Source organism: Crotalus tigris, unplaced genomic scaffold (assembly GCF_016545835.1).
Source record: "Crotalus tigris isolate CLP2741 ecotype Arizona unplaced genomic scaffold, ASM1654583v1 scf7180000020608.1315917, whole genome shotgun sequence".
Lineage (NCBI taxonomy): Eukaryota > Metazoa > Chordata > Lepidosauria > Squamata > Viperidae > Crotalus > Crotalus tigris.
Genome location: NW_024098104.1, coordinates 479480 through 505591, shown reverse-complemented (window position 1 = coordinate 505591; position 26112 = coordinate 479480). Strand labels below are relative to the sequence as shown.

Genomic DNA, 26112 nt, shown 5'->3' with positions numbered 1-26112 from the left:
AACAACGCAGTCCGCCATTTTCCCCCCTTTTCCTTAGCTGTGCTACTCCCTTTTATTCTCTTGGCTTTTGAAAGCCAATAGAATAGACTCTCTTGAATAGAGTCTAATTCTATTGGCTTTCAAAAGCCAATAGGAATTGTCCAGGCTGTCTCTGCCCTGCTGAGCCTGCCAAAAGCCCCATTCTGCAAACGGTGCTGCACCAGTTGAGTAGTCCTCGACTTACAACCGGTTGAGTAGTCCTCGACTTACGACCGGTTGGGGGTCGCAGCATTAAAAAGGTTGAGAACCACTGACCTAGGAGCAGGGACCCACTTCGCTTACTGCACCCCCAAACCACAACACTATCAGGGAAAGTTTGGGACTGACCTCACAAGGTCACTGAGTCAAATGCAGGTGCTTTTCTCACGGGGGATTTGAACGGCCTCTCATCTATTTCCTTTAATGGGTTTTTTTAAATCCTTTTTGATTCATTCACACAAACTTCAACAGAAAGCTCTTTGGGGGGGGGGGAATGAAACCCAGTAGTCAATTTAATTAAACACCCAGAAAGCAGCCTACAGTAAAGAAAATGGTTGGCCTTCACTTTCTCACCACCAAAAAGCTGGAAGCTGAAGAAGTCTTAAGAACTATTTGGGAGTCTTCAACCTTTGTGGGGCTGGAATAAGAACTCCCCCCCCCACCTGGAAAAAGGCAAGGCAAGCTATGGGGAAGTGCCCCACAAACAGGCTGGGTTCGCTCGCACCTTCAGGAGGGCCGCCGAAGGTATAAGCGGTGTTGAGAGCAATCTAAGGAAAGGGCTACATGAACATTTTGGAAGTTCCAAAGAGACGTGAGGACCATCCTTTATTTCAGCAGAAGGTCAAGGGAGAAGGGGGCTGATGGGGCTGGGGGTCGGCTATGGGACCAGGAGATGACCTGGTGAAATGAGGAGGGGAGAGGACTCATCAATCCAGGCTCCCACGCGTGGGCAGATCCTTCCTTTATGGATCTCCTGTCCACAGAGAAGAGGTGGCAGGGCTGAGTTCTGAAGGGAGAAAGGCAGGTTCTTCATTCTGGATCCGACATCCCACTCCAGGGTCACCAGGTCACAAATCTGAGGCCGCTGATCAGAGGTAGCCAGGCTGCCATCCTCGTTCGGTCTCAAATCCTCTCCCATCGAGTGCTCGAAGGACCCTCAACGACAGGCTTCATCTAAGCAGTTTCCCCACTCAGGAGAAAACCCTGGTCCTTCTGTGTCCCCCAAAAGCTTCGCCCCCCTCTGTGGCTGTGTCTCCTTCTGGGACTGGGGAAGAGTGTCCTCCCTGCCCCGCCTCCTTTGACCATGTGGGGCAGTTTAGTTCTTACACATTTTACACTTAAGCTGCATGGAAACTCTGCGGAGGTGAGCAAGGTGCGGGCGATTACTTCTTCACCACCTGGATGACGTCTTCATGCTCCACCACGTGGCTGAGCCCGACTCGCTGGGGGCTGTACTTGGTGCTGGTTCCCTTGAAAGGCAGAGAGAGAAGACGGACTGAAGGATGCAGAAAACAGGTTTGTATCAAAGCAGGATGTGGTGTTTCTCAACCTTGGCTACTTTAAGAGGGGTAGACTTCAAGTCCCAGAATTCCCCAGCCCATCCCATGGTTGAGAAACGCTGCCATAAGGTTTAGCTCTAGACCGGTGGGCATTAAGAGTTGACCCACCCAAAGGGCACAAGGTGGTGGCAATGTCAGAGGCTCTGATTCTCATCCAAGATGCTACTGTGATTGAACCAAAGGTGCTTTTTCAAGAGGCAGCTGGACTTTGTTTTTTGCTTCTCATCCAAGAAGCTTCTTCAGTTCCGACCGAATGGTGGAGTGTGGAAGCTACCTTCTGCTTGGCAAGCAGGTCGTTAGCAGCCTCTGCTCACCCTCTTGATGGTGGACCTCTTTTTGCATCTGTCAAAACCCTCTTGGGAGGTGTGGCTAAAGATCTGCTCTTGCTGCCTTCATTCATTTGATCTGGGCCTTTGTGCGAGGAAGACCTTGCTGGACCGAAACCCAGGGCCCAGCCTGACTCTCCAACAAGGCAGAAGGAGCTCCCAGATTGTCAGCAGCCTATTCTAGCTGAACAACGGTGGGATAACACGGTCTCATTTCTGCCATCCTTCTCCCAAACATTATGCAGGCTACCCTACAGCAGAATATGGAGGGGATGAGGAGACGGTTTCTGAACATTCTCCTGCTGGGAAAAACAGTTCACTGCCAATAGAAAAGCAGAGCCTCGGGAGTGAGATTGGAGGGATAGTTTGTCCTTGCTGTGCTGGATTTCCACCTGCAGGGAGCACTAGAGTATCACTGCCCCCCAGATTGTTCCTCTACATGCCCAAGGCCAGGCTTGAGACCAGACTCCCCGCTTCTTCAGCAAACACTTACCCACACAAGGGCGTACTTGAACTGGTCAGCTAACGTCCGATGAATTCTATGACACTGAAAAGAGGGAAGGGTCAGGCAGGCGAGAACAGAGCCTCGTGTATCCTCGGTTCAAAGCCTCCCTCCACATCAAAGTCACACCGGGAGATCCAGGCATCACAACAGTCGAGTTCCCACCACCCCATCCGATGGCGCGGCCATCTCCCCTTGGGGCACCCTTCAGACAAGGGGATTTCAACTCTCAGAAGATCCAGCGACAAGGCCCTTGCTGAGGTTGCTGGAGGTTGAGATCCATCCCGCTGGAGACCGTCTGGATCCGGGGAGACTGAATGAGATTCCTAACCCCCCAGCCCAGGGTCCCGAGAGCTTTCAGGGCTTACCACGTGCTGTACGGAGGCCCCCTTTCGCAGAATGATTGCATCTGAAAAATCAGGCCTCTCTGCAAGGAAGGAGCATTTTTCGGTGAGGGGAGGAGAGGAAAAGGAAAGGCTTCCAACTCTCTACCAAGACTGGCCTTCCCAACAATCCTCAGGCGTGACCGAGTTTTCTCGACCATTCCCAGGGCATTACTTACGGCCTCTTTTTTTTGTGAAGATGCAGGTGAGAGCCAGATATTCCCACAACATTTCCAGCAGGTAGTCCAAATTCAGCTTCATGCCACAGCTGGGAAGACACAACTGTCAGCTGACACAGCCATAACGCGTGTTTTGTGCAGGACTACTTGGGGGTTTCCTTACCTAATCACGACGCTATGGGGCCTCCGAGCCAGGCGGTCCACCTCTTCCATAGAGATCTGGTCAATTTTGTTATAAACCTAAATTAAGACACAGAGGAAGGGGGGGGGAAGATTCACATTGCACCCTGATGTTGATTCCACTCTGATCCCTCACACCAACTTTCTTAAATGTGATTTATTTACGAAATGTACTGGCCACCCATTTTATCACAGAGTAACTTAATTATAAGCCCCCACCCCAGGCAAAGAAATGTTCCAGGACAGTTGATTTTATTTGGGCGAAAAAAATAATCAGCTGCAGGATTTTTCATCAAGGGAAGTGCTGGGAACTTGATTGCTTCAGATCAGAACAATAATTTAGTCTCCAAATGTAGCTATCTGAACGCCGGGCAAACCGGAATCGGAAGGACAAAGAACGTCTCCACTTAATTAGGATTGGGCACCAATTATCCCGTCTTTGTTTGTGACAAAAGGAATCTTCTCACACGCTACTCACGTAAAGGCAGGGCATGTACACTCGGTTGCCGACAATCACGTCGATGAAGTCGTCTGCGCTGCAGTCTTCCCTGAACAGAACCTCAGCATTGAAGATTTCTTAGGATGGGAGAGCTAAGGCTCATCGCCTTTCGTGGGACTCACGCTGCTTATGGCCACACGGGCAGAGCACAGCTGGGACTCAACTTCCAGGCAAGCTCGTCCACCTCCTCATCAACCCCCCCCTTAAGATCCTGGGCCTGGGTCTTTGGGGAATGCCCCTGAGGCAACCCCCAGGAGGATCCTGAGAAAGGATACTGTATTCATGAAGGATGAGCTGCACCAGCTTCTCCGAGCACTGAGTCAAGGTCACGGTGGAGTTGAAGGAGATGCCGCCTCCCTTCTTGGGCTGGAAGGAAGACAGAGGTGCTGTTAGGTCGACAATGCTGGAATGCCCCTCGGTGCCAGCTCCCCTCACAGTGCAACCAGCTTCCTGTGTCTCACCTTGAAGTAGATGTTGGGTTTATTTTTGTTCAGCCGGATGCCAACTGTTTCTAGTTCCTTTTCCAAGAGAGCTCTGCAGGAGGAATCACAGCACACACTCAAACTTTTCCCCAAATCCCTGGCTGAGCTCTCTTCCCACACCATTCTGCCCCTCAGAGGCCCCTCCCCTCCCTCTGCTGACCTTTGCACTTCTCCCTGGGTGGCTTCCAGCATCATGATGACGACATCTGAGGTCCGGGCCACCGCAATCACTTGGCGTCCTCGGCCCTTCCCTAAAAACACAAAAGAAATGACTCTTGTAGAGAAGCTGACAAAAAACCAGGGCATAAAAGGGGGGCTTGTGTTCGTTTTTTTGACCTGGTCAATCCAAACAGAAACCCCTTCTCTGAAAGTTGACATAGCCATTGCTTTCTCCTACGACAGCCCAAGGGCAGCTTTCTTCCCTCCCCATTTGACAAGCCTCAACTGTAGGACTTCCTTATTGTTTTTTATTTTGTTTGTTTGTATCCTGCCTTTACTATTTTGGCAAATAACCCAAGGCGGCGAACATATCCAAAACAATACATCTCCCTCTTCCTATTTTCCCAACAACCACAACCCTGTGAGTTACTTGGCAGTTAAAAAGCAGAAGGGAATTCCAACCTTGAGCAGCTCCTTCAATGATCCCAGGAAGATCTAGAAGCTGGATATTGGCTCCTTTGTACTGCACATAAATGAAGAAAAATCAGAAAAGGCAATCCACCACTAAGCATCTCACATGAATCTGAGTGCTGATTTAATTAGCAGCACAGCCATCTATGAGCTTCACTCTCATAGAAGTAACAATATCTACATTGGCTTAATTGCTACCTGAGGCAAAAGGGAGCCCATGAGAAGTACATTTACCTCTATGACTCCAGGAATGCAGGTCAATGTCGTGAATTCATAAGAAGCTGCTTCACTAGCTGTGGAAGTCATTAAACTCAGAAACGTGGACTAAAAGAGAAGGCAAAGATTCAGAAAACAGAACTTATTTTCAAAGCCATGCCTGAAGAGTCCTTGTTCTCTGCTCAGCACTGACCTTACCCACAGAAGGGAAACCAATCAGCGCCACCCGGGCGTCCCCCGACTTCATCACATCGAAGCCTTCCCCTTTGGCTGCAGCTGATTTGGAAGGCTCTAGAAGCTGAGCTCTGTACTTGGCAAGCTTGGCCTTCAGCAGACCCAGGTGGTACTCCGTAGCTGGGGGGGAAAAACGGAGAAAGAACAAGCAGGTGACAAAGGAGCCAAAGTGGGGGAGGGAAGAGACTCAGGACGATCTGTTTCATTTCAGTCACCGGGAGTTCCTTGGGCAGCAGCTATAATAAATCTAAAGCAATATTCATCATAATGCTGTAGTAACATTTTTTTGTTCGTTTTTCTTTCTGCACTTGGTAAATATAATCCCAGGCGGCCCTTTTCTGCTCCTCTTCCGATTTTCTGTGCATGCTCCCACTTCTTCCATGCGAGCTGTGCCAGCCATCTGCTTCCACGCTTGTGGACCGGCAGGGTGGGGATGATGGCAGTCCATTGCTTCTGGAGGCTGGCAAGAAGGGGAAGAGGTGGCAGAGGAGGAAGAGGAAGAGGCAAACTGGCCCAAAGGGAATCCTGGTGGTTTCAATGGCTTTGCTAAGTTTTGGAGGAATGCATCTGATCCTACTGAAGGCACCAGTCGTTTATTATTGTTATTGTTACTATTAAGTCTATTTGCCGCCTGCCTCACCATGGGCTACTCTAGGTGGACCACAACCATAAAAAAGGAAGAAACAAAAAGGAAGTTTTAACAAAGCTAAAGTAAAATAAACAGAACAATAAAACAGAGAAAGAAAACAGTTCATTTAAGCAGCCGTTTACTGTATTTAGGAAGTGTATAAAACATAAATGGACGCACACGTACACCCACACTCACACATATACAGATACATATACACATATATACAAACACACACACACGTATACTACATGTACACGCATGTATACTATATATACAAACATATTCACGCATATATACATACATACCCATATGATCGAGTCAGATTTTGAAAAAGACTCATTTAATTTCATTTTGCGTTAAATGATACCCATCCCACCCCCATTGAAATAGCACAGCCAGGCCCATAAATAGCCGGCGGGGTTCCTCCCTTCAAGAGGCCAAGCGCGGGCGTCTCCCGAGGCCTGCAGACCCGCCAGGCCGCCCTCCAACAGGGGAGGCGCCCCTTCACGGCCCCGCCGAGCTGCCCCACCTCACCCTTATTCTTCTGGGTCCGGGCGATCTCCTTTTCGATCTCCGCGATCTTCTCCAGGATCCCCATCGTGGCGACTCGGGCGGAACGCGATGAGGGACGGGCTACCCCGGAAGTAGTTCCCGGGCAGGTCCGTCCTGCCAAGCCCTCCGCCCGGCAGGCGACGTTTCGTTCCGCTCCTGTCTGGGAGAGCTGGAACGGCAGGGCAGGCCGCGTAAAAGGCAAAACGGTTGTATGACGCTTACAGTAAACAGATTTTTTTTGCTTTGCTTTGTTTAATGTTTACTACAAACCATGAAATAAGCCAGGGCTGTCTAATCTTGGCAGCTTCATGACCGGTGGATTTCAACTCCCAGAATTCCCCATCCAGCATGGCTGGCTGGAAATTTCTGGGAGTTGAGGGGCACTGATCTTAAAGTTGCCAAGGCTAGACACTCCTAATATAAATGGTCAGTGGGCAGAAATTTATCATATATTATTTAGCACACATATAAAAATGTTACTTAACCTATATATTGAAATATTATTTATTAAATCCGTACACAGCTCACAATCACCAAGTTGAGCTATGTACACATTTCAATAATAGGAAGGAATCAACCCAAGTCTTCCCCCCCCCCTCATCCTATCCCCATTCCCAGGACTTAAGGGTCACTTCTGTCTTCTTTTCATTTCTGACATGCTTGCTTCTGAATATCTGCTTCTCCCTGGACGTCTACAACCCCAAGGACAAATGAAGAAGCTTCTTTAGCTGATGGGCAGGGCTACGGCCATCAGAGCTGCAAATGGCTATTGGCTAAAGGTCGGGCAGTGCAACAGTACTACAAAACTCACATTGCAAGTATTACAAAGCCCACCCTTCATGGCTCTTCCACCCCAAAGGAGAGTTGGGCTCCTTAGCAAAGGGCAGAGGGCCAAACAGAGCCCTATAACATCACAGTGACCAGGCCAAACACAAAATATATTTTTAAACTGCTGATCTTATTTCAATCATCCAGATATCCAGTATACAAAGCAGCCATCATGACATCTTGCAAGAAAGTGATGGAAGTGTGTGTGGGGGAGTTTCTCACTTTCAGAAATTAGAAGTGCCTTTGACCAATGTTTGAAGTAATGAAGTAGGAATGTGAAATTTTTGACAAGCACAAGTACATCAAGGATGCTGGCCCAATTATTCAGATGTCCAGACATCCATGACTTGGTCCCCCGCCCTCAAAAAAAGAGTTCTTACTGAGTGGCATCTATCCTGCCGAAGGTGGAAATACTGATGTTCTATAACTTTCTCTGCCCAGGGAAAACAATTAGAATGGTCCAGATGGTTCTGAGCCTTTTGGAAAATATCAACTTAAGAATTATGAGCCTAATTCAGCTGGGCAACCTGTGAAACAGGGATAAAATAAAGAAAAGAGCACACATGGATACTTTTTAAATACACATTCTTTTATTTGGGACACATAACTCTGGAAGAAAAAAACCCAGTCTCTTTTCTGCAATTCATCTATAAATACTCTTTAATACTCTGATTAACTTTATATAAAATCCTTTCTATACATTTTGGAAGATCCCATCCTTGAAGTCCTCTTTGACAAGCTTTGTCCGGTTTTCTCAACAAACCCAGAGGCAACAGCTCTTCAGTTTAATGGCGATGGGGGAGGGAAGGCTACTTTCAAAAGAAAAGTTGCTTCCTGTACACCAATTTAATTCCCACCTATTTCATCTCAAGTGCAAGCATGTTAGTGCACCAAAGCAGGGTCCTACGCCAAAAGCGAGCACAACCCAAGGAGCAGCAACCAAGAGTTTGTCCTGCAAAGTGTGGACAGGACTAGCCTCACTTTCACTTTCTTCCTGTATGTTACAGGGGAGGTGCTGAAATAGAGGCAATCTCTCTCTCTCTCTCTCTCTCTCTCACACACACACACACAGTAAATTCTCATGTTTTCTCTGGCCAGCCCTTTTAAGATCATTTCTACCATAAAAGTTTAATTCTTTTAAGTTTCACTGTTCAGCCTCATTGGCTGCAATGGCTCTGGAAAACCCTTTAACTTAGCTTCCCCTGGCAAGCTGTGACCCTTCAACCATTTTTCTCCCGTGCTCCAAAGGTTATAGGAAAGTTATCACTCGCACCTGGAACAGGTAGGTATGGTGCCTATCCACCTACAGGCACTACTCCTTCTCCACAAGAGGCTGAATTTGCCCAGAAACAGTGGGAGAAGCAGAAGGCAGGGAGTTGTGATTTTTAAGAGAGGAAAGAGGCTTTGGGGATTTTGTAGGATGCTCTTCTTACCTTTGTGGCTGGGCGTGAATATATTGCATGAGGGCTAAATGGGTTTTCTGCCTGACTGATGGAAAAGCTTGGTTTGAAGCTGGCATGCTCCGACACCCATGCGCTCTCATTGAGTTAAACAATTAGGCTCTGCAAACGCACACCCAGCGCTCACCAGGAGGTGTCCAATCTTGGCAACTTTAAGACCGGGGGGGGGGACACTTCAACTCCCAGAATTCCCCAGCCAGCCACAGGTCTGAAACTTGCCAAGGATGGACACCTCTGCTTTACACTGTGGCTAAGAGAAGCAAAGAGCCCACCTTAAAATGCACAGCTACCTTGTGCCGAAGGATACAGTATAGGGTAGGCTGGTGGTTATTCTTTTAAATAGTCTATGTCTTAACAAGCCAAATTCTGATTTTATTTTTTAAAGAAAGTAGGGTTCTGCAATCCACATGTCAAAATAGAGTTTTATCTTCTTTTCCATTATTTATTCCAGCTTGGCTCGCTATCAGGAAGAACAAAGAGCCACAGAGAAGACACTGCCCCAACCTACCACTTTCAAGTTCTTTTTTTCAGCAATCTATTTCGCAAGCGACAACACTTTTTGACCCCATCATTCAAGGCAGGTAAAACCAGGAAGCAAATTCCATACATCAAGAGCGCAACCTGTCATTTTTATTCCCTCACCCTCCACAGGACTGTGGCATACACACAGTGCTGGAGACAGAGAAATTCTTCCTCCACCCAATTACCACCACTATGAGCGCTTCTGATCCTGCCACACAGGAAGGCCGAGCCTCAAAGAGAATGCAACCATAACCTGTATCTTTGGCCACTGGGGACATTCTGTCCCTGTCCATTGCCAGACACTGCAAAGTCCAAGGCACCTGAGGGAGAGACAGGAGGGCAGGGGGTGGATTCTAGGCATTTTGAAACAAGCAAACAAGCAAGCAAGGAGGACAGCATGCCCAGTTCACAAGCTGCATCGTGTCCCACCCACCCCCATCAGCGATGCAGAGAAGCAAGTTGCAGAAGCCTCTCACCCTAGGAAACAGGACAGCCATACTTTTATACTATCACAACATGCATGAGGTTTGGCGCAGAGGCCTTAAGTCACTGAACATTGTAAAGTCTCAGGAGACCAGTTTATTCGGGGAGGGGATGAAGGTTTGATAAAGTCGAGTGAACATCGTTTTCTGCAGGGTAAACCTGGCGCGCACATCAGAAGCGCAATTTGCACACCATCACCAAGCGCTTCCTTCGTGAGGAGTTGGCAACACTGTGAGATAATTACAGAAAGAGAGCTCACCACCATCAATCAATGTGAGCTTGCACTCATTTTCACCAGAGGGAGAAAAAAAAATATTAAAAAGCAGCCATTGTAAATTATCATGAAGAATAATTTGTGCACGTTATCACACAAGTCTTTGAGCCAGCGTTGAGGAAGTGGGCCATAAAAACACCTCACTTTAAAGAAGTCCTTAAACATTTTCCATTTAATGTTGCAAATTCTGCATCAGCATATGTAGCTTTCCTGCCACTGTAGGTTGCTTTAAGCTCGCGCTGCTGGGACTGGCTAGCAAGAAAGTTTAGCTTTGTAAACCAGCAGGAGATTACTCTTCCCACCCTAGCCAGGCCCCGCTTCCTTCGACCAACTGCTTCCTTAGCAAACACTGCAGTTGTGGGCCAGACACATCAACCTCAAGTAGTGCTTAGACCAGACAGGCCCCTCGCCCCCATTCTGGAGGAACCCCTACACAGAGCCAAGGAGGAAGCAACATAAGCAGGAAGCAACTTATGTTCTCTTCTATTCCAAGGAGGTCTGGGGAGACGTGGACATTTCCTCCCCACAAAAGGAGCAGAGGGAAAGGATTGTCAGCGATCCCGAGAGGCGAGCTTTGAAAGAAAAGGACATTGAACGGTAGCCTTGAGGCCAGGCTACGGAATCAGGTTGGCCACGCAGCTGGAAGAAGGATCAGGCTCCGGCAGTCCCGTGGATTCCCCTTCGTGCTTTCAGGCCGGTCCAGATGCCTGCAAGAGGGGAGCCTGGTGTCTTCTGTCCTGACTGAGACATCCCCGTTGTCTGAATAGAAGATGCGCCCTCGCACTCGCCTCCTCTCTCCCCACCCCCCGGCCTCACTGGCCATCTCTTGGTGAAGCTCTTGGCATCCCTGTCACCGGAATTCGTAAATGGGCGCGCTGTACTCAGGGACGTGAGTCAGATTCAGAGATTGATACCTGGGGGAAGCAAGGAAAACAGGCTGAGCAGAACAAACCTGGCTGATTCTGCAGCACGGCAACGGGTTTCCAAGGCTGTAATGACTGGGAACTGCAGTCTCGCAGCATCAGAGAGCCCTGGTGGCGCAGTGGTCAGAATGCGGTATTGCAGGCTAACTCTGCCCACTGCCAAGAGTTCGATCCTGACCGGCTCAAGGTTGACTCAGCCTTCCATCCTTCTGAGGTCAGTAAAATGAGGACCCAGATTGCAGGGGCAACATGCTGACTCTGTAAACCGCTTAGAGAGGGCGGTAAAGCATTGTAAAGTGGTATACAAGTGTCAGTGCTGTTGCTATCAGATTATGGGCCCAGGTGGCCTTTGGCAGCAAACTATTGGCCTCGGCCCTGATGTGATCTGGACCTGCCAGGTGGACAAAATAAATTCATTTGTATCTCAATACATTAGTCACCCAAGCACAGCAAACACGCAGGACGGTGTCCCTACAACCTGGTCTTGGGCGAGGAAGGGTTCAATTTCCCCTCATCCCCCGTCTTACCATTCTGAACTCCTGTGATAGTAATAGCCCTCTATACATGCTGCAGACTTCTGAAAGCATATGTAATAAAACCCAGCGAAGGATGCCCCGCTGATGTCTTTAATGGTGTGATCTGGGACGAGGAATTGCTCCTGCACAAAAATGAAACACACAAAGACAGGGAAAGCTACGTGATCTTTTAAAGAAATTAAAATTCTTTCATGTACTATTATACCTGAAATAAACATGCTGAACCAAACCCCCGTTTGGAGCAGTGTTTCTTAACTTTGGCAATTTTAAGATGTGTGGACCCAGAATTCCCCAGCTAGCCTGAGAAACTCCCAATTCTGGGAGTCGAAATCTTAGAAGTTGCTAAGGCTGAGAGAAACACTACTGCACAGATTGCTGGGGGGAGCAAATAAAAGTAACTTTACTTTTCTTAGATTAAGGGGAAGGGATTTAAATCCAACTTTAGCCCCTTACCATTCAGAGCCCTCATAAGGCACCCTGTGGAACTGGGCTCAAACAACTTACTTTCCACCTCATGAAGACAAAGTCGTCATTTTTCAGATCCTCATAATCAAAATCATCAGAGTTAAATGTTTTTGCGAACTGGTAAAATGCTGGGAACTTCCCCTAGGAGAAAAGGGGAGACACATCACTGATGCCCTTGACAATCCTGGGCCGATTTAAGAGCACACGCATTCCAAAGCAAATATTATCCCAGGTTCTCACTGAGTTGGGACACCGTGCTGCAAACACCCAAGAAATGCTCCTTCTTCCCCAAAATGTGACCTTGCATGGAAAGCTAGCAAGTCAGGGAGAAATCTCCACGGATCCTACTTCCACAACACCTCCTGCGTAAAATAGCTCTTGTATCTCTCAGTCCCTGCCCATAGGCAGGGGGATCCAGGCGAGTGAAATCAAAGGCAAGGGACTCACCCAATGTTTACGATCCACGTCTTCATCTGCGTCCCATTTCCGGGTTAAAAACGGATGCTTTTTACTGATTATTTCTCCTTCAAAGAAAGTCGTAAGTGTTGGATACTCCTGCGAGTAAAGGAGTGAAGTGGGGGCATGATGAATATACAGAAAAAATCCAGGATTATTTTCCCCTTCTACTTTCCTAAATGTGCGTGGGCATTGAAGAACGCCTTCAGAATGACAGTCTGCTCCAGACACATACCTCAGTAAGGCCTTTAATCTTCAAATATCCGCAGAGATAGGAGTTATCCATGTCAACATGCTGGAAAACAAAAGGTAAACCATCCAAAGATCAGGCCTGAGGCTGGAACAAACAGATCAAACAACCAAGAGAATCTTCCTCTGCAACTGAGAAACAAGCAAGATGCCCTGAGCTTCAATTAAAATGGGACTAAAACAATGTTAACACACTTTTGCTACATTCTCTGAACTTTCATCCTTCTGAAAAAGTCAATGTTTCAAGAAGCTAGAGCAGCACTGAAAACAGCCCTGTTCTCTCAATTCCAGAACCACATTTTGACCACCGACACCATTCGTCAAGACAGTTCAGGAAAGGAGCCGGCACCCATGTGTGCGTTCTTCCATCTAGCCTGCAACTCTCCTTGTCTTGAGCTTCCTCATTCCCATTCCAAGTTTCCAGCCCCTTCTGTCAAAGACAAAAGCCCCATCAGATTCCTCTTTGCTTTTTCTAGCCTCCTTGGCTAAAGCAGTTACAGGCATCAACCTTTCCACGCATCAAGGTGGTCTTGAAAGCAAAGCCCCCAGATTTACCCATCTGCTTTATCTGCTTAGAAAGAAACCACGAGAACAGTTTGGAAAAGAAAATGCAGCTTCAACCCTCTCTTTCATTTCAAAGGTCTCCTTCATAGGGTCACTTGGAAAGAATTTTGCCAGGTTGTCAAAAATAGCCCAGGAAGCAAAAGCAGAACAATAACCAGCGGATGCTATTCAGGGCTCCTGCCCTTTATGACTAAGGCATCGTTTTGTCTGTGCTTTGAGAGGGTAAGTCAGGTTACAGAGGAAACAATGCAGGTCTGGTTCTAAAAATTGCCTGAATGTTGGATGGAAGTTGTCCAAGGACACATGAGTTTTTGGAGACACAGCCCACGGGTGGCCTGGATATAAAAGAACGGACTCTGCTGGGCTGACCAGAGTTCTCTGCGAGCTAACATTTTATTTCCAAGGTTGGGCAGCCAGAAGACCATGGTTTGCTCCTTTGGGGTCTGACAGCTGGGATCAAGACCCTCGTGCAAATAGGTTCCCAAGGCATCAGTTGCAGATGTCACATCTAAACAGACCTCTGAAAATACTAGCAAACCTATTTTACTGACATAAAGGTGTGCTGAAGACTACAACATCTCCCAAAGACCAGCCCTGATAGCAGCAGAAAGATCTAAAGCTCTGAAAAATCTAAAGCTCCAGAGGCGGTCAAACACCTTTCTTCCCCAAAAGGTGGGCTCACCTACTGAGCCCCAAATGCTTAATTCAGTATTAAGCAAGGACGAAACAACCGGCCTCCTTAAAGTCAAGCCTTCTCCGGTTCTGTTCTTTCTTTCTCAGAGGCAATGCTGATTTATTTTCTGGCAATGCTTATTTATTTTCTTTTATTTCATTGATAGGATTTACACAGCCCCACCACCTCTTTCATGCAAAGGTCCTAGGGAGCTCACAGCAAGGAGAGTTGCAGGCTAGATGACAAGGATCAAAAGCCCCGCATCATTTATCTCCTCTCCTGGTGCCAGAGCGATCATCCCCAAGGCTCAGCCTCCACCCCAGCCCAATGCCTGGGGAAAGAGCCAGGTCTTGGGGGCTCTCTAGAAGGCCCAAAGGGCAGGAGCCCCTCAAATCCCTGGGCTGCTCCAAAAGGCTGGAGTGGGGGGGCACTGAGGAGGGGCGCCTCCAAGGCCCCATCAGGTGGCAGATTTCCAGGGAGGAAACCGAGAGCCACCCCATCTAAGCTAGTAGGAGCACCTCCCCTCTCCTGCCTTCTGCACCTGCCAACTGGGCAGGAGGACTTGCAGGGCACACCTGGATGCCTGTGAAGGGGGGGGGTCCCTGGGTCTTCCCTCCAGGCTTCGCTCCCATCCTGCAGCCAACCCCGGGGGTCTTTTGCAGCCCACGGTTCTTGCAAATCCCAGCAAAATTGGGGCGGAGGTGGAGGAGATGCCAGGAACGAGGAGCGGGCGAGGGACTCTTCTTGGAAGGAGACCTTCTAACCCCTCTCGCCCCCCTTCCTCTGAGGGGAGAGTCCGCTTCCACGGAGCCCCTTCGCCCCCCTCCCCGAAAGGGAATAGGAACCATCCGCGGCCTTAATGCCATGGGCGGGAGTGGGGGGAGAGAAGACATCCCTTTTCTTCGCCACCCCCTCCTTTTCCTCCCAGGCCAAGGGGAAGGCCGCAGGCGCGGGGGGTGGAGGCGCCGCCGTGGAGGATGGGTCCGGTGCTCCCGCTCACCTGCACGACCACCTCCACCTCGTAGGCGTTGCCCTTGGAGCGCTGCTGCCCGCGGAACTTGGCGCCGCTGTACAGGCGGCTGGTGCTGACGCCGGGCTGCGCCGTGTTGATGGGCGGCGGCGGCTCCAGGCGGGCGGCGGCTCCCGGGGCCGGCTCCGGCGGGCAGCGGCAGGAGCTCCGTACCGGCATCTCGGCCGGGTCGCCCGGCGCCAGCGCGACGCGGGCGGGCGGGCCTCGCTCGTCCTCCGTCCCCCGGCCGGCCGGCCTGCCCACCTCTCTGCCCGCCCGCAGCCCGGACGCCGCTCGCTGCGCCTCGGCTCCGGCCCGCTCCCCTCGCCGCCGCCGATTGGCTGCCCGCCGGGCCACGCCGCGCCCGATTGGCCGGCGCGGATCATGTGCGCGGCGGGAGGGGGCGCCGCTTCCGCTGGGGACACGGCGCGGCGGAGGGCACAAATCGCGTTTGTGACGCCGATTGGCCGCGCGGCCACCTCTGACCCCGGCAAGATGGCGGCGCCCGGAGGGGCGGGACTGTTACCTCTGGGGAGGAAGAGAGCCGATTGAGAGAAGCCGCCGTTGGAGTCGTCTTCTTCCCGTAAGGGTCTCTGGGCGGCCGGCGGGGAGCCTCGCGGGCGCCTCCGAAGGGCCGCTGCCCGGCATGTGGCGAGGGAGCCTCGGGCGGCTGCTTGGCAAGGGGCCTCTGGCGCCGGCTCGCCCCGCGCCCCGTCCGGAGGCTTCCCCCGCGTCCTTCAGGCGGCCTTACGCGGCCCAGGCAGGTGAGGCGGGGATTATACGCCCTGTGGCCACTGTGACTTTATACCCTTTATTCCAGAAAGCTGGCTTTAGATTTACTCATATTTTTAAAAAGCTCGCTTTTGTCCTTTATTTAGATAATCTGACTTTTACGGTACAATACGGTACCGTTTGATGTAGAGTCTTTTACATCCGGGTGAAAACATGGAAATTTAATTGTCTTTTAAAAAATAAATTAATGAATGCGGTTTGATTTAGACATTTTTATTTGAATGGTGCCTAATTATGCTTCAATTTATTTGGACGGTGTCCATTAGGTATGTAGATTAACTATTTGTGTATTTTTGTCTTGCAGAAAGAAAAAGATTTTACCAAAATGTTAGCATCTCCCAAGGAGAAAGTGAGGACAAATTTACATTAAGCTATATTTGTTTATTTGGACCCAATTATGCTATTGAAAGATGCACTAGAGGAAAAAAGAAGCTTTGTGGCCAAACAGGAAAATGAATCTATATCTTGCTCTATATTTTCTAAAATTCCACTTGTGTCTGTGTGGTGAGCTGAAAATCCATGTTCAATGCAGGATATTGCACTGTTATAAACGAACAAAACCACCAAAGTTTTAGGTAGTTCTCCAGAGAGTTTCATAGTTATGAAAACTTTTGTTAATATGTCATTGTCATTGTCAAAGCCTAAATATTTATATCTGATGTGGGCTTCCCAGCCCCCAGAATGCTCTTTGCAACCAATCTTGGAAGGTCTTCTTATGTTTTTAAAGGCAGTTTTACGAGTTTTAATGGCAAAGCTTGCCATCCTCATCCTTGCCCTTTACCGAGGGGGCAGGAATAGGACAAATGTTCACCTCTTGAAGCTGAAGTACAGCAAAATAAAAGCAAGTTACAGCACGGCAATATTTAATGCCACAGTCTCTTCTTTCTCTTCAGGTGGCTTTGAAATCAACTTGGACAGCCGGAAGCTGAAAACTCCCCAAGCTAAGCTCTTCACGGTGCCCAGTGAACCTCTGGCTTTGGCTGTGGCAACTGAGTGGGAAGCCCAGCAGGACACTATCAAGTTCTATGCTATGCACCTGGTGTGTGAAAGGAAGGGGCCAGCCGAGCAAATGGAGATTTGGAACCACAGTCAGTTGGGTCTCTTTGAATAAAATAGAGCCAAGGTTACTGAAACTACAGTTACATTAGGAGAAAGCGGGCTGTATTTACAAAAGCTGATTTGGTAAATTATTTAGGTAATAATGAACTGCTTTCTACAGTTACCATGTTAAAAAACAACAGTAAAACAAAGAACTTGGCACATTAGACCCCCCCCCAAAGAAAGCTCAATCCTTTAGCCCAATTTTGTATGATTTTTTTCTATTTACAACAAAACTGTTTATACTTTTGGCAAAGACAAATATGTAAATTATGAAAAGTTGATAGACCAAATTTGATGAAAATTCTGGGTCTGTATTAAAATCGTGTAAGATGCAAATTGGCACAGCCAGTGACAGGGAACATTTGCACAAGAAATTTGGTGTTTTTTGTTCTAATAGATTCTAATAGCTTAGAGTTCAAGGTCTAGATTGCTAAAACTGCTTTGTTTTTTAGACCAACTTGTGCAACACAGCTTTGGACAACCCATTGCAGCGAAGCAAAAATCAGCTCATCCAGGCAGCTCTGAAGTTTTTGGAGACAGATACTATCTGGTAGCATTCATTTTGGCTTCTAGGTTATATTTAAGGTTGGAAATTTGAAGACTTCCTTGTGGTGTAAGGTTTAGGTCATCCAAGGAGAGCGATGGGTAATTGGGCCAGTCATCTCATGGGGATGTTGTTTCCTGGATTTTTAGCTACCGAGTGGAGGAGCCACCAGCCTTGGTAGAACTGCAGAAGAATGAATGGGACCCAGTAATTGAGTGGGCTGAGAAAAGGTAAGTATAAGCAGTGAGTCAGTGCCAAAGTAATTGGATTCTGACTTTGTTTCCTCCTTGCTCGGAGACTGATGTATTCCATCTCCAGATACAATGTTGTGATTGGCTCTTCAACAAGCATAATGGCCTCTACCCTTCCACAAAGCACAAAGGACACCTTCATTAGCCACCTCGCTTCATATAACAGTTGGGCCCTTCAAGGTATGTTGCATAACATCCTGGGATCTGGTGGATTTCAAACTGTATTGGATTAAAATGTTCTTCATGCTTTTCTACGTGGTGGTGGTCCTGATTGAGAAATGGCCATTAATGGACCTTTCGCTTTTTAAATTGAATATTTTAGCTAACTGTTCTAACCTTGAAGCATAGAAGAACATACTTTATAAGAGAAAGTGACAGTTCTTCTTCTTTTATTAACACATTAAACTAGTTTGTTATTAAATCTTATATTTTGCTCACCAGGCATAGAATACATGATAACACAGCTGAAGTCTCTGATTCTTTCGATGAGCCTAGTTGACAAACACTTAACGGTTGAACAAGCTGTCCTTCTATCTCGGCTGGAAGAGGAATATCAGGTAAACCTTATAATGTGACAGGTTTTATACATTCCTACATGTGGATTCAGACACCGTGCTCAGCAGTATTGTGGCTGTTTCATTTTGGCTTATCTGTAGTGGAAACCTCTTTTGTTTTCTAAGTTGTGGCTTATGGCTTTGTCTCCTGTGTGAATCTGGGATTATTCATGGTATCATAGCTGAGTATACTGCTGTGATCAGTAAACAGAGCCATTATTGGATCTAAACGGAGGTCAGGAACATCCAAACTGAACAGGGCTTTAGTTAAGGAATATCCTTCAGGATATAACTCTTCCTCTTCCTGGAAAAATCAGCCAAACATCTTGAACCTGCCTCTGGGAGGTTCAAGGCATTTGGTTGATTTTTCCACGAAGAGAAACAGTTTACTTATGGTTACATATGGTTAGCCCCGAGTCCCGCAGTGGAAAGCAAGAGCTGCAATTTTATTTTTCTCTCTGTTGCTCTAGATTCAGCACTGGGGGAACGTGGAGTGGGCCCATGACTACGACAGGTATGACTTGCTGGCCCGCACAGCTGCTGCCACCCTTTTTGTCCACCTTTGCTTAGAAAACTCCACCGTCAAGCACAAGCTGCTTCAGCACTGAGGAACTGGAATACCAAAGAAGGGGCGCGGCAATCTGGATGAACCTCAAGATTCAGGTGGAATGGATGATGGAGAGGAGCTGGGAGCGTGGCTGGGCCACAGAGTTTGAGATGGGACTCTTCTCTCCCATTCCCTTGGAGGCTGATTCTCCCTGGAAGTTTTTGGGAAGGCTTCCCATCTAACTCACCTGGGCCGGCCATTCTGATGTTTCCCAGGTTCTGGATTTTGACTAGCAGGTAGACAGATTTCAAGAGCAGAGTGTTAGAATGCTCTATGAGCCTGCCAAAATGGATAGAAGGCCATATGCTGTGTCCTGGAGGACATGTAGCTAGAGGAGGTTAGAGGTGAGAATATATTACAACAATTGAGCACCTCTATTAAGATTGAAGACACTCTAGCTAGGAGATCCAACATGCCACCAATATCCCCCTTTGGTGACCATAAAGATCCTACTCTTGTCCCTCCCCCCAATTAAATTTAAAAGGGATCATATTGCAAACCAACATGGCAGGATCCACTGCCATCTTTATTTTAAAGAACCGTCTCTTGATTCCAAATTAGTTCTATAAACTTTATTAGAAAATAAAAAAACGATGACTACAGGTGAGTACTTTGTTTGGAAGTATGCTTTGAAGACAGACAAAAATAATCTGATACAATTTGTTCTTTTTAAAAGAAAATATATCCATTTATTCATTTTGATCATTAAACATTTTGGGGGATTAAAGAGCCTCTGCAGTGGGATACGTTCTTTGTGTTCAGTGGATTAGATTCAACCACAAGGAGACAGCCAGGCAGGTTCACTGCTAGTTGAAGAATCTAAATCCAGAAATGGAGTTTGCACGCTTCAGGACTGAAAGCAGCTACTGCTCCAGGATGTCCAAGTTATCCAGCTCACTACGGACATGATCAACATAGTAATTGAGTTCTAGCACACGGCTCCGGTTTCGGTGAATTTCATCCTTGTGAACCTTCAGGGATTGAAAAATGAAGATGGTAAACCTGAAGAAGTTTCAATTCTTATTTAGGATGCCTCTTTTGGTTTCTTAAGGTTAGCTAGGAGAACATTTCTACTCGTTTTTCCTTTCATGGCCAGCTCCATTGAGGGTCATTAAGCATTCTAGAAGTTCTCCCTTTCTCAGGAACGGCTTTGTCTTTTGAGGAAAAGCTAATGCAAGGGATGTGCACTTACCTTTTCAATCAGATTATAAACCCGATTGTTAGCTTTGGTGATGATTTCATCTTCTCGGTTGTCAATCTTCAACAGGTGAATATCATGGGAGGCGTTGACTGCATTGACAATGGTGTCTTTGTCGACAAAGAGCTGGAAGCAAAGCCATGGAGAAAAGGTCCTGAGGAGCCACTGATGGGGGTGTGTGTGGTGTCTAATGGCTGATCCAGAACAAGAGCATTCCGCCTCTTGCTTCCAGGGGAGTTATGGGAGGGGCAGGAGAAGCTTACCATGCGGACGTCATCCGGCATTTCCTCATCGTACTCGCTCTTCACTATCTTCTCCAGCGTGTTGATGGCTATTTCTAAGAGCTTCTCGTGATGGTGGTTTTCAAGATCCCGACATTGGGCCATCGTGCATCAGAAAGTTAAGAAAGAGAAAACAGGGCAGCCTTGCTCACTTCAGAGAACCGAGAAAAGCTTTGTTTTATGGTCACGAGAAGCACTTCCGAAACAAATCAAGGCAGGCCTGTGCATCTCTGGGTGATATACAATACATGAGCCAGCTTGCTCGCAGCTTGAAGCATTTTTTCCCTCAATTATGACACCTGCTCATCAAAAGGATATAATCCTTGCTCGTTCTCTATAAAAATCGAGACAAGATCAGCGATGTTCCTTTCGAAATCTTTTATAACTTCCTTGGGGGAGAAAAAAAGACAGATAGAAGGAATTTGAACCAAAGGAACTCCAAGACTTTTCACATTCCAGTAGGCTTACAAACTCCATTTCTCCTGGTTTGCTGGCGTAGCTAGATGTGAAAAGTGGAGAGTGATAGGTATGGCATAAGAGCAGTGGTGGTGCAGTGGTTAGAATGCAGTATTGCAGGCTAATTCTGCTGACTGCCAGCAGTTTGATCCTGACTGGCTCAAGGTTGTGTTAGCCTTCTGTCCTTCCGAGATCGGTAAAATGAGGACCCAGATGATTGGGGGTGATGTGCTGACCCTGTAAACTTAGAGAGGGCTGTAAAGCACTGTGAAGGTATATAAATCTAAGTGCTATTGATATAAGGCCATGAGTCTAGAAATGCTGATCATTTGCTGTTGTGCTTAAGAATATAAGAAATGCTTAGCAGTCTTGTTTGCTCAGCAGGGTTGGAATGGAAACTGACTAGTTTTCCATACTGTAGATCCCAATCTACCAATCATGTTTAGTAGATCCCAACAGTCTTCAAGGGACCTCTCCCCCCAAAATGTACATCGCCTTACCTCCAGCTGGTCAACCAGCTGCATCTCCAGAGACATCAACGTTTCATATAGCTTGGTGATTTCATCGTTGTACTCCACCAGCTTTAACTCGGCCATATGGGAGTCACTGAGGTTCTGAATTTCATCGACCGTCTACTTGTGGAATATGATACAGAAAACATTTTTCTTATGTCCCTATTCCTCCATTAACAGGAAGAAAAGATTCTGGCGAGGAAGCTACCTTACCCCATGGTGCTTCTTCTCAAACTCTTGAATGATTCTGGTGCCCTGATCTTGGTTGTCTTTCAGGGCTTCATTGAGGCACTCATAGAAAATTGCAATCTCTTCCTCTCGCCTTTTGTGCTGCTGCAAGCCATATTCAAAGAGCATTTGGCAAATCTCTACAAATTTACTCTTGTAGGTGTGGTTGGAATCAAAGAAGCAAAAATTAAATTAAAAAAAAAAAAAGGTTGCTTCATGACATGTCTAAGGCTGATTTCCTGCCGGGGTTGAAATGAGAACTGGAGCTCCTGCCTCGAAGGCGTGAATCTGAATCGGTTCTCTGGGAATGGTCATAAACATCGGAGCAATTTCCCATGCTAGGCTTCTGGATTTCCCTGGGAAACGTTTGGGGGAAGGTTATAAATTAGAGAGAATCATGCAAAGCAGATTTTGGAGGAGCTTCTTGGATTTGAAATACATAGAACATATAAGTCAGCCTGGAACCCTCCTGACATTATTCACTTTCCACAGATCCCAACTGAGGATCTGGTCTGGAGCATGGAACAGGAGACAGTGAACTGGTTTAGTTGCCCTGGATGGTGCTACTTTAACACAGATTTTGAAATTCCTTCCCCTCAACATAGCTGGGTTTGCTTTTTATTTGTTTAAAGTGTGACACTAGTCCTCATGACACCGGAGGACTCCCTCAAATCATATTTTCAAGACGTAACCCTCACTCTACAAAAACAGGAAGGATATGTCTCTAACAGCGCTGGAACGCCAGGAAGGTACATCAGCTTAGAAGCTTCAGGATCTTCTGTATACATGCTGTCAAAGAGATACGGTCCATCCAGATACTCCACGTAGGCAGACTTGGGAGAGAAACAACAAAAGTTAGTTCAAGGCTGTCTCTGTGTTAGGAGTCCTCGGGGGCAAAACAACTATGAAAAAAAGCAGATCACACACAAATGACCACATACAAATCATATGGGAAGTTTACACCTTGCGGTAAACTCACATCTTACACTAAAGGGGATTTGATTTTAGCACAGCAGGATGTGTTGATTTGTAAATTAGGATTTGGGACTTAACCAGGATCACCCTTCTTGGCGTGTGAATCCAGCTGTGGCATTCCCCTGGAGACTTCAGGTTTTATACTTCAGCATAGGGAACTGCGTTCCAGGACTAAGCAAATGGCCCATGGATGATTTTTCCTTTCAACACTGAAACAGACGCCTGTTGCTGACTCTGTTTCTGACTCAGTGATTTTTAAGGTCCCATTAAAACTTGGGGAGGCGGAAGGCATCCAGCAGCTTCTCCCCAGAGTCCCCGTGACCCACAGCCGCTGAGAGGGCAACATACCTTGTGGTATTCCACCTCCTTTTGCCTGGCCTCCCACTCCTTCTGCTTGGCCAAGGCCAGCGTTTCCCCATGCCTCATCTCCTCTATGGCATACTGGTACTTCAGCACGGCCATCTCTCGCTGGCAGGAAGGAAAGACGGGAAGGACGCTCAGCTGAGATTAGAACTGAGTTCTGAGGTCACGCAAGCAAAATGGAGTGGAGTGGCGGTGGGGCCTTGCCATCGCATCGGTTTATAATGAGATTCTTACCATGTTTTCCTCCACCAGCCTGAAATCCAGGTACACGAGATTGGGCAGGTAAGCCGCAATGAACATGGCGTACACTTCATTGTCACACATTGGGTTCCCAGTGAAGTTGAGTGTGCGTAGGTTTTTGAATTTTCTGAGATAGATCACCTGCGGTAGATGGACAAAAAGGCCCAGGTAATCAAGAAGCCTGTATCTGATCAATAGAAATACTGTAATATTTACAAAAGACAAAAGAAGTACGGATTTTTGGTTCAGGAAGCTTCTGTTAAGAAAATTTAGTACTGTCTAGTGCTTGGGCCTGGAGGAATTTCATTCTCAGATTTTAATATTTCCAATACAAGTTCAACAATTTTTTTTTAAATATTAAGGTCCACAATATATTATTATATTTCTCAAGTGGGTCAACCCAGAGACATGCTGTAAAGTGCTTTCCACCCTTCGTATTTATTTAGCATTAAATAAATCCTAATTATTAAGGTCATCTATGGTAGCTTCCTTAGCCGGTGAGTCCTTATCTAGCCATGGATGTGTCATTGTCCCCATATATCACCTTACCATAAAGGGGAAATCAGAAGAGGAGCAGCATGAACTAAAATATATATTCTGAATTCAAAACCGACTAAATGCCCAAGAAATGGGTGCCAAAGATTCACACATGCTTCGTAATCAAAACCTTACATTTTCCAGGTTGTTGATATTATTATTTCCTATAGAAAAGACTTGGAGTTCTTGTAGCGTATCCAGATTCTCAATCCTGGAGATCCTGTTATTGTACAAACTAAGGTCCTGCAACTTAACCAACGCGTCCAAGCCTTCAATGAGTTTGATATTGTTGAAGGACAAGTCTGTGGGAACACGTTTGGAAAGTGTGAGTCCCACAAAGAAGCCATCAAACTTCTCCCAGATAAGACCTGCAAACCCACACAGCCATTTGTATGGACTGATGTTAACAGCTCCTGAGAGAACAGCAAAAGCTGTCGAGAATCTATTGAATGGGGCTGGGTATAGATCCAGTAAATAAGCAAATGAAATCACTGTTATCAGCCCTTCTCATATCAGATGTCCCCCCAATGTGGACATCATCTGATCAGAAAGATAAAATAAGGGAGTACTGCACTAATCTCAATTCTACATAACAGGAAAAAGCAAAAACCATAGTCATAGAGAAATAAAGCATATTATCTATTCAGGTCAAGATGGACCTGGCAGGGCAGGGCAGGGCAGGGCAAGCAGCCAAGTAGCAAAGATTCTGTTTGCTCTGACATTTGACATAATTTCAGATGGCCTTATTGACATGTAGAAACATCAGCTATGAAAGATATATATGCAGGATTGCACTTGCAGAGATTTATCTGATGTGATTCTCCTTACCTTACCTAGCCAAACCAGATTAACCAGAGAATCCAGTGCTTCTATCTTTTCAATAATATTGTTGTCGAGCTGCAATTTTGTGAGGTTGATGAACTCCCAAAGATTGTCTATCTTCAGGATATCTGAGACCACATGAGAAAGAAAAGAACTACTTAGTTCAAGTTGGCTCAAATATAGTCAATACACTAGCAGTATCAGGGTAGATACGAACAAGACAAATCACAGTCCTGAATGTCAAACTCTCAGACTTCTAAAAAGTCTAAAAGACCCATCTTGCCATATGATTATAGCAGGTCCGCACTGCACAACATTCACAAAGAACTGGGCAGATTCTTACCCAGGAAATAACTTATGATCTGACACCTGCAAAACAATGAAGCATGGAGAGTATCCCAACACATCTGCAGAACAAACAACCTCAGAGAGCATCCCAACACATCTGGAGGCCAACAGATTACAGAAGGATGGAGTAGAAAGGGGGGAAAGGTGTTATCAACAGACTAATTATGGACCGTCCAGTCAGTGTCAACTTTTCACTATCACACGGGTAGGCTTTCTCCGTGCCCAGCCTGGTCTTTCAGGCCTTCCAATACCAACCAAACTGTAGCTTAAGGTGGAGTTAGCAAAATAACTCCCCGAATTATGCCCAATTATTCCAATCCTTTTCAGAAACCTCCTTAAATATGCAAGGTGAACCACTAGATGTTCCTGTGGCAACTTGTAAACTATCAAAGCTTCATAGTGGAAAGCAGGCAGGGCCTTTTTTATTTAAAAAAGAGGCTCTCCTTGGGGCTCTGGCCCTTACTTCTAAAATCTAGTTGCAGGGCTTTGACCTCCTTGAAATTGATGCCTTCCTTCTTGGCCAGCTGGCTGGCGTCGTCCTGAGGGCCCTGCTCCTCCACCGCTTTCTGCAGAATCTCCTCATTGATCACGTTGGGCTCAATGCTGTCGTAGAAGCGACTCATGTTCGGTAGGCAGCCGGGCCAAGGCTAAGCGGGTTCTGTCGCTGGCCCTGAAAGGCAAGGAAAAGTGACCCCCAGAGCCGAGAGTTCCTGGCTCCCAGCGACCCAGCAGGTCTTGCCAGGTCTCAGGGGCCCCTCGGTGTGCCCATGCAACATACAGGTAGTCCTTGACTTGCAACAGTCCTCGTTTAGTGACCACTCGAAATTACAATGCCCACTGGAAAAAAAGCGACTTAGGACTGTTTTTCACACAACTATTGCAGCATCCCCAGGGTCACTGGGGGAAGCCAGATTCTTTTAACAACTGCGATACTAAGTTAACGCCTGCAGTGATTCACTTAATAGCTGTAGCAATGAAAGTTGTAAAATGGGGCAAAGCTCATTTAACAACTGTCTTGCTTACCAACGGAAATTTGGGGCTCAATTGTGGTTGTCGGGGGCGTATCTCTTCTGCAGCTGCCCTGGTTGCCAGTCTTCTCTAGGTGGCTCAAGGCCTACCGGGCACGGGGCCTGGTTCCTTGCGGGACAGCCTCCCCCTGCGTGGACGGCTTGCCCCGCGCTCAGATCGGCACCTGGCTGCTCCGGGGACCCTCAGGCCTCGTTGCTGAGGAAACCGCGTCCGTTGCTAGGGAAGGTCACATGACCTCTAGTGGAGCTCGCCGCCTTTCTTCTCGCGTTTGAGCTGCTAACAGGTGAGTTCGATTCGCGTTCGCTTTGCCGGACGTCTGTCAGAGCTGGCGCACCAATGAAAAGCCACATAAACAGCCGTTCCCTCTCGGGATTGGTTGTGAAAGCCACACGGCTTGTGAATCACCTGCGAATGCTATCCAATAGTCTCCGGGCTTCTGCT

At 47.3% G+C, this 26112-nt stretch overlaps 4 protein-coding genes across 8 annotated transcripts; 1 reads left to right on the top strand and 3 right to left on the bottom strand.

Moving 5' to 3' along the window:
- Positions 1-813: 813 nt before the first annotated feature.
- On the bottom strand, positions 814-6524 carry DRG2 (developmentally regulated GTP binding protein 2). Its single transcript, XM_039367986.1, has 13 exons — positions 6374-6524; positions 5168-5328; positions 4993-5082; positions 4750-4810; positions 4289-4379; positions 4108-4180; positions 3922-4012; positions 3626-3723; positions 3131-3207; positions 2968-3056; positions 2774-2832; positions 2397-2450; positions 814-1487 (listed from the first exon to the last, which is right to left on the bottom strand). Exons 1-13 carry the CDS (start codon positions 6435-6437, stop codon positions 1401-1403), a joined length of 1095 nt encoding a protein of 364 aa, XP_039223920.1. The 5' UTR covers positions 6438-6524; the 3' UTR covers positions 814-1400.
- Positions 6525-7787: 1263 nt separating this feature from the next.
- On the bottom strand, positions 7788-15158 carry GID4 (GID complex subunit 4 homolog). The gene is made up of 6 exons (XM_039367987.1): positions 14825-15158; positions 12574-12633; positions 12330-12437; positions 11922-12023; positions 11409-11539; positions 7788-10872 (listed from the first exon to the last, which is right to left on the bottom strand). The coding sequence occupies exons 1-6, from the start codon at positions 15011-15013 to the stop codon at positions 10809-10811; spliced, it is 654 nt and encodes a 217-aa protein (XP_039223921.1). The 5' UTR covers positions 15014-15158; the 3' UTR covers positions 7788-10808.
- A 161-nt stretch (positions 15159-15319) lies between these two features.
- Positions 15320-20085, top strand: ATPAF2 (ATP synthase mitochondrial F1 complex assembly factor 2). 4 transcript variants are annotated; one of them, XM_039367995.1, is made up of 8 exons: positions 15320-15597; positions 15930-15974; positions 16519-16664; positions 17179-17276; positions 17420-17500; positions 17589-17701; positions 17963-18078; positions 18546-19289. In XM_039367995.1, the coding sequence occupies exons 1-8, from the start codon at positions 15480-15482 to the stop codon at positions 18681-18683; spliced, it is 855 nt and encodes a 284-aa protein (XP_039223929.1). In that variant the 5' UTR covers positions 15320-15479; the 3' UTR covers positions 18684-19289. The 4 variants fall into 4 exon arrangements, with proteins under 4 accessions (XP_039223929.1, XP_039223927.1, XP_039223928.1 ...); XM_039367993.1 differs by having other exon boundaries at positions 15493-15597; positions 15930-16664; positions 18546-19284; XM_039367994.1 differs by lacking the exon at positions 15320-15597 and adding an exon at positions 19950-20085 and having other exon boundaries at positions 15606-16664; positions 18546-18589.
- DRC3 (dynein regulatory complex subunit 3) lies at positions 19240-25988 on the bottom strand. 2 transcript variants are annotated; one of them, XM_039367990.1, is made up of 13 exons: positions 25666-25988; positions 25106-25312; positions 24306-24422; positions 23608-23774; positions 22930-23076; positions 22681-22800; positions 22078-22190; positions 21343-21517; positions 21118-21249; positions 20480-20550; positions 20144-20267; positions 19875-20006; positions 19240-19653 (listed from the first exon to the last, which is right to left on the bottom strand). In XM_039367990.1, exons 2-13 carry the CDS (start codon positions 25263-25265, stop codon positions 19546-19548), a joined length of 1566 nt encoding a protein of 521 aa, XP_039223924.1. In that variant the 5' UTR covers positions 25266-25312; positions 25666-25988; the 3' UTR covers positions 19240-19545. The 2 variants fall into 2 exon arrangements, with proteins under 2 accessions (XP_039223924.1, XP_039223925.1); XM_039367991.1 differs by lacking the exon at positions 23608-23774 and having other exon boundaries at positions 24301-24422.
- Positions 25989-26112: the final 124 nt, after the last annotated feature.

Bases quoted from the DNA above. Each gene is read 5' to 3' on its own strand.
- DRG2 (XM_039367986.1), bottom strand. From the start codon at position 6,437: ATGGGGATCCTGGAGAAGATCGCGGAGATCGAAAAGGAGATCGCCCGG. The intron at 5,329-6,373 runs GTGAGGTGGGGC...TTTCCCCCCCAG, and splicing joins CCGGACCCAGAAGAATAAGG to CTACGGAGTACCACCTGGGT. The intron at 4,181-4,288 runs GTCAGCAGAGGG...TTCCTCCTGCAG, and splicing joins ACCCAGGGAGAAGTGCAAAG to AGCTCTCTTGGAAAAGGAAC.
- ATPAF2 (XM_039367993.1), top strand. From the start codon at position 16,227: ATGAAAACTTTTGTTAATATGTCATTGTCATTGTCAAAGCCTAAATAT. The intron at 17,501-17,588 runs GTAAGTATAAGC...TTCCATCTCCAG, and splicing joins ATTGAGTGGGCTGAGAAAAG to ATACAATGTTGTGATTGGCT. The intron at 17,702-17,962 runs GTATGTTGCATA...TTTGCTCACCAG, and splicing joins TAACAGTTGGGCCCTTCAAG to GCATAGAATACATGATAACA.
- DRC3 (XM_039367990.1), bottom strand. From the start codon at position 25,265: ATGAGTCGCTTCTACGACAGCATTGAGCCCAACGTGATCAATGAGGAG. The intron at 21,250-21,342 runs GTAAGGTAGCTT...TTCCACAAGTAG, and splicing joins TTGAGAAGAAGCACCATGGG to ACGGTCGATGAAATTCAGAA. The intron at 20,007-20,143 runs GTAAGCTTCTCC...CTTTGCTTCCAG, and splicing joins TGCCGGATGACGTCCGCATG to CTCTTTGTCGACAAAGACAC.
- GID4 (XM_039367987.1), bottom strand. From the start codon at position 15,013: ATGCCGGTACGGAGCTCCTGCCGCTGCCCGCCGGAGCCGGCCCCGGGA. The intron at 12,438-12,573 runs GTATGTGTCTGG...CTTTACTCGCAG, and splicing joins AGATTAAAGGCCTTACTGAG to GAGTATCCAACACTTACGAC. The intron at 11,540-11,921 runs GTAAGTTGTTTG...ATTTTTGTGCAG, and splicing joins TTGTCTTCATGAGGTGGAAA to GAGCAATTCCTCGTCCCAGA.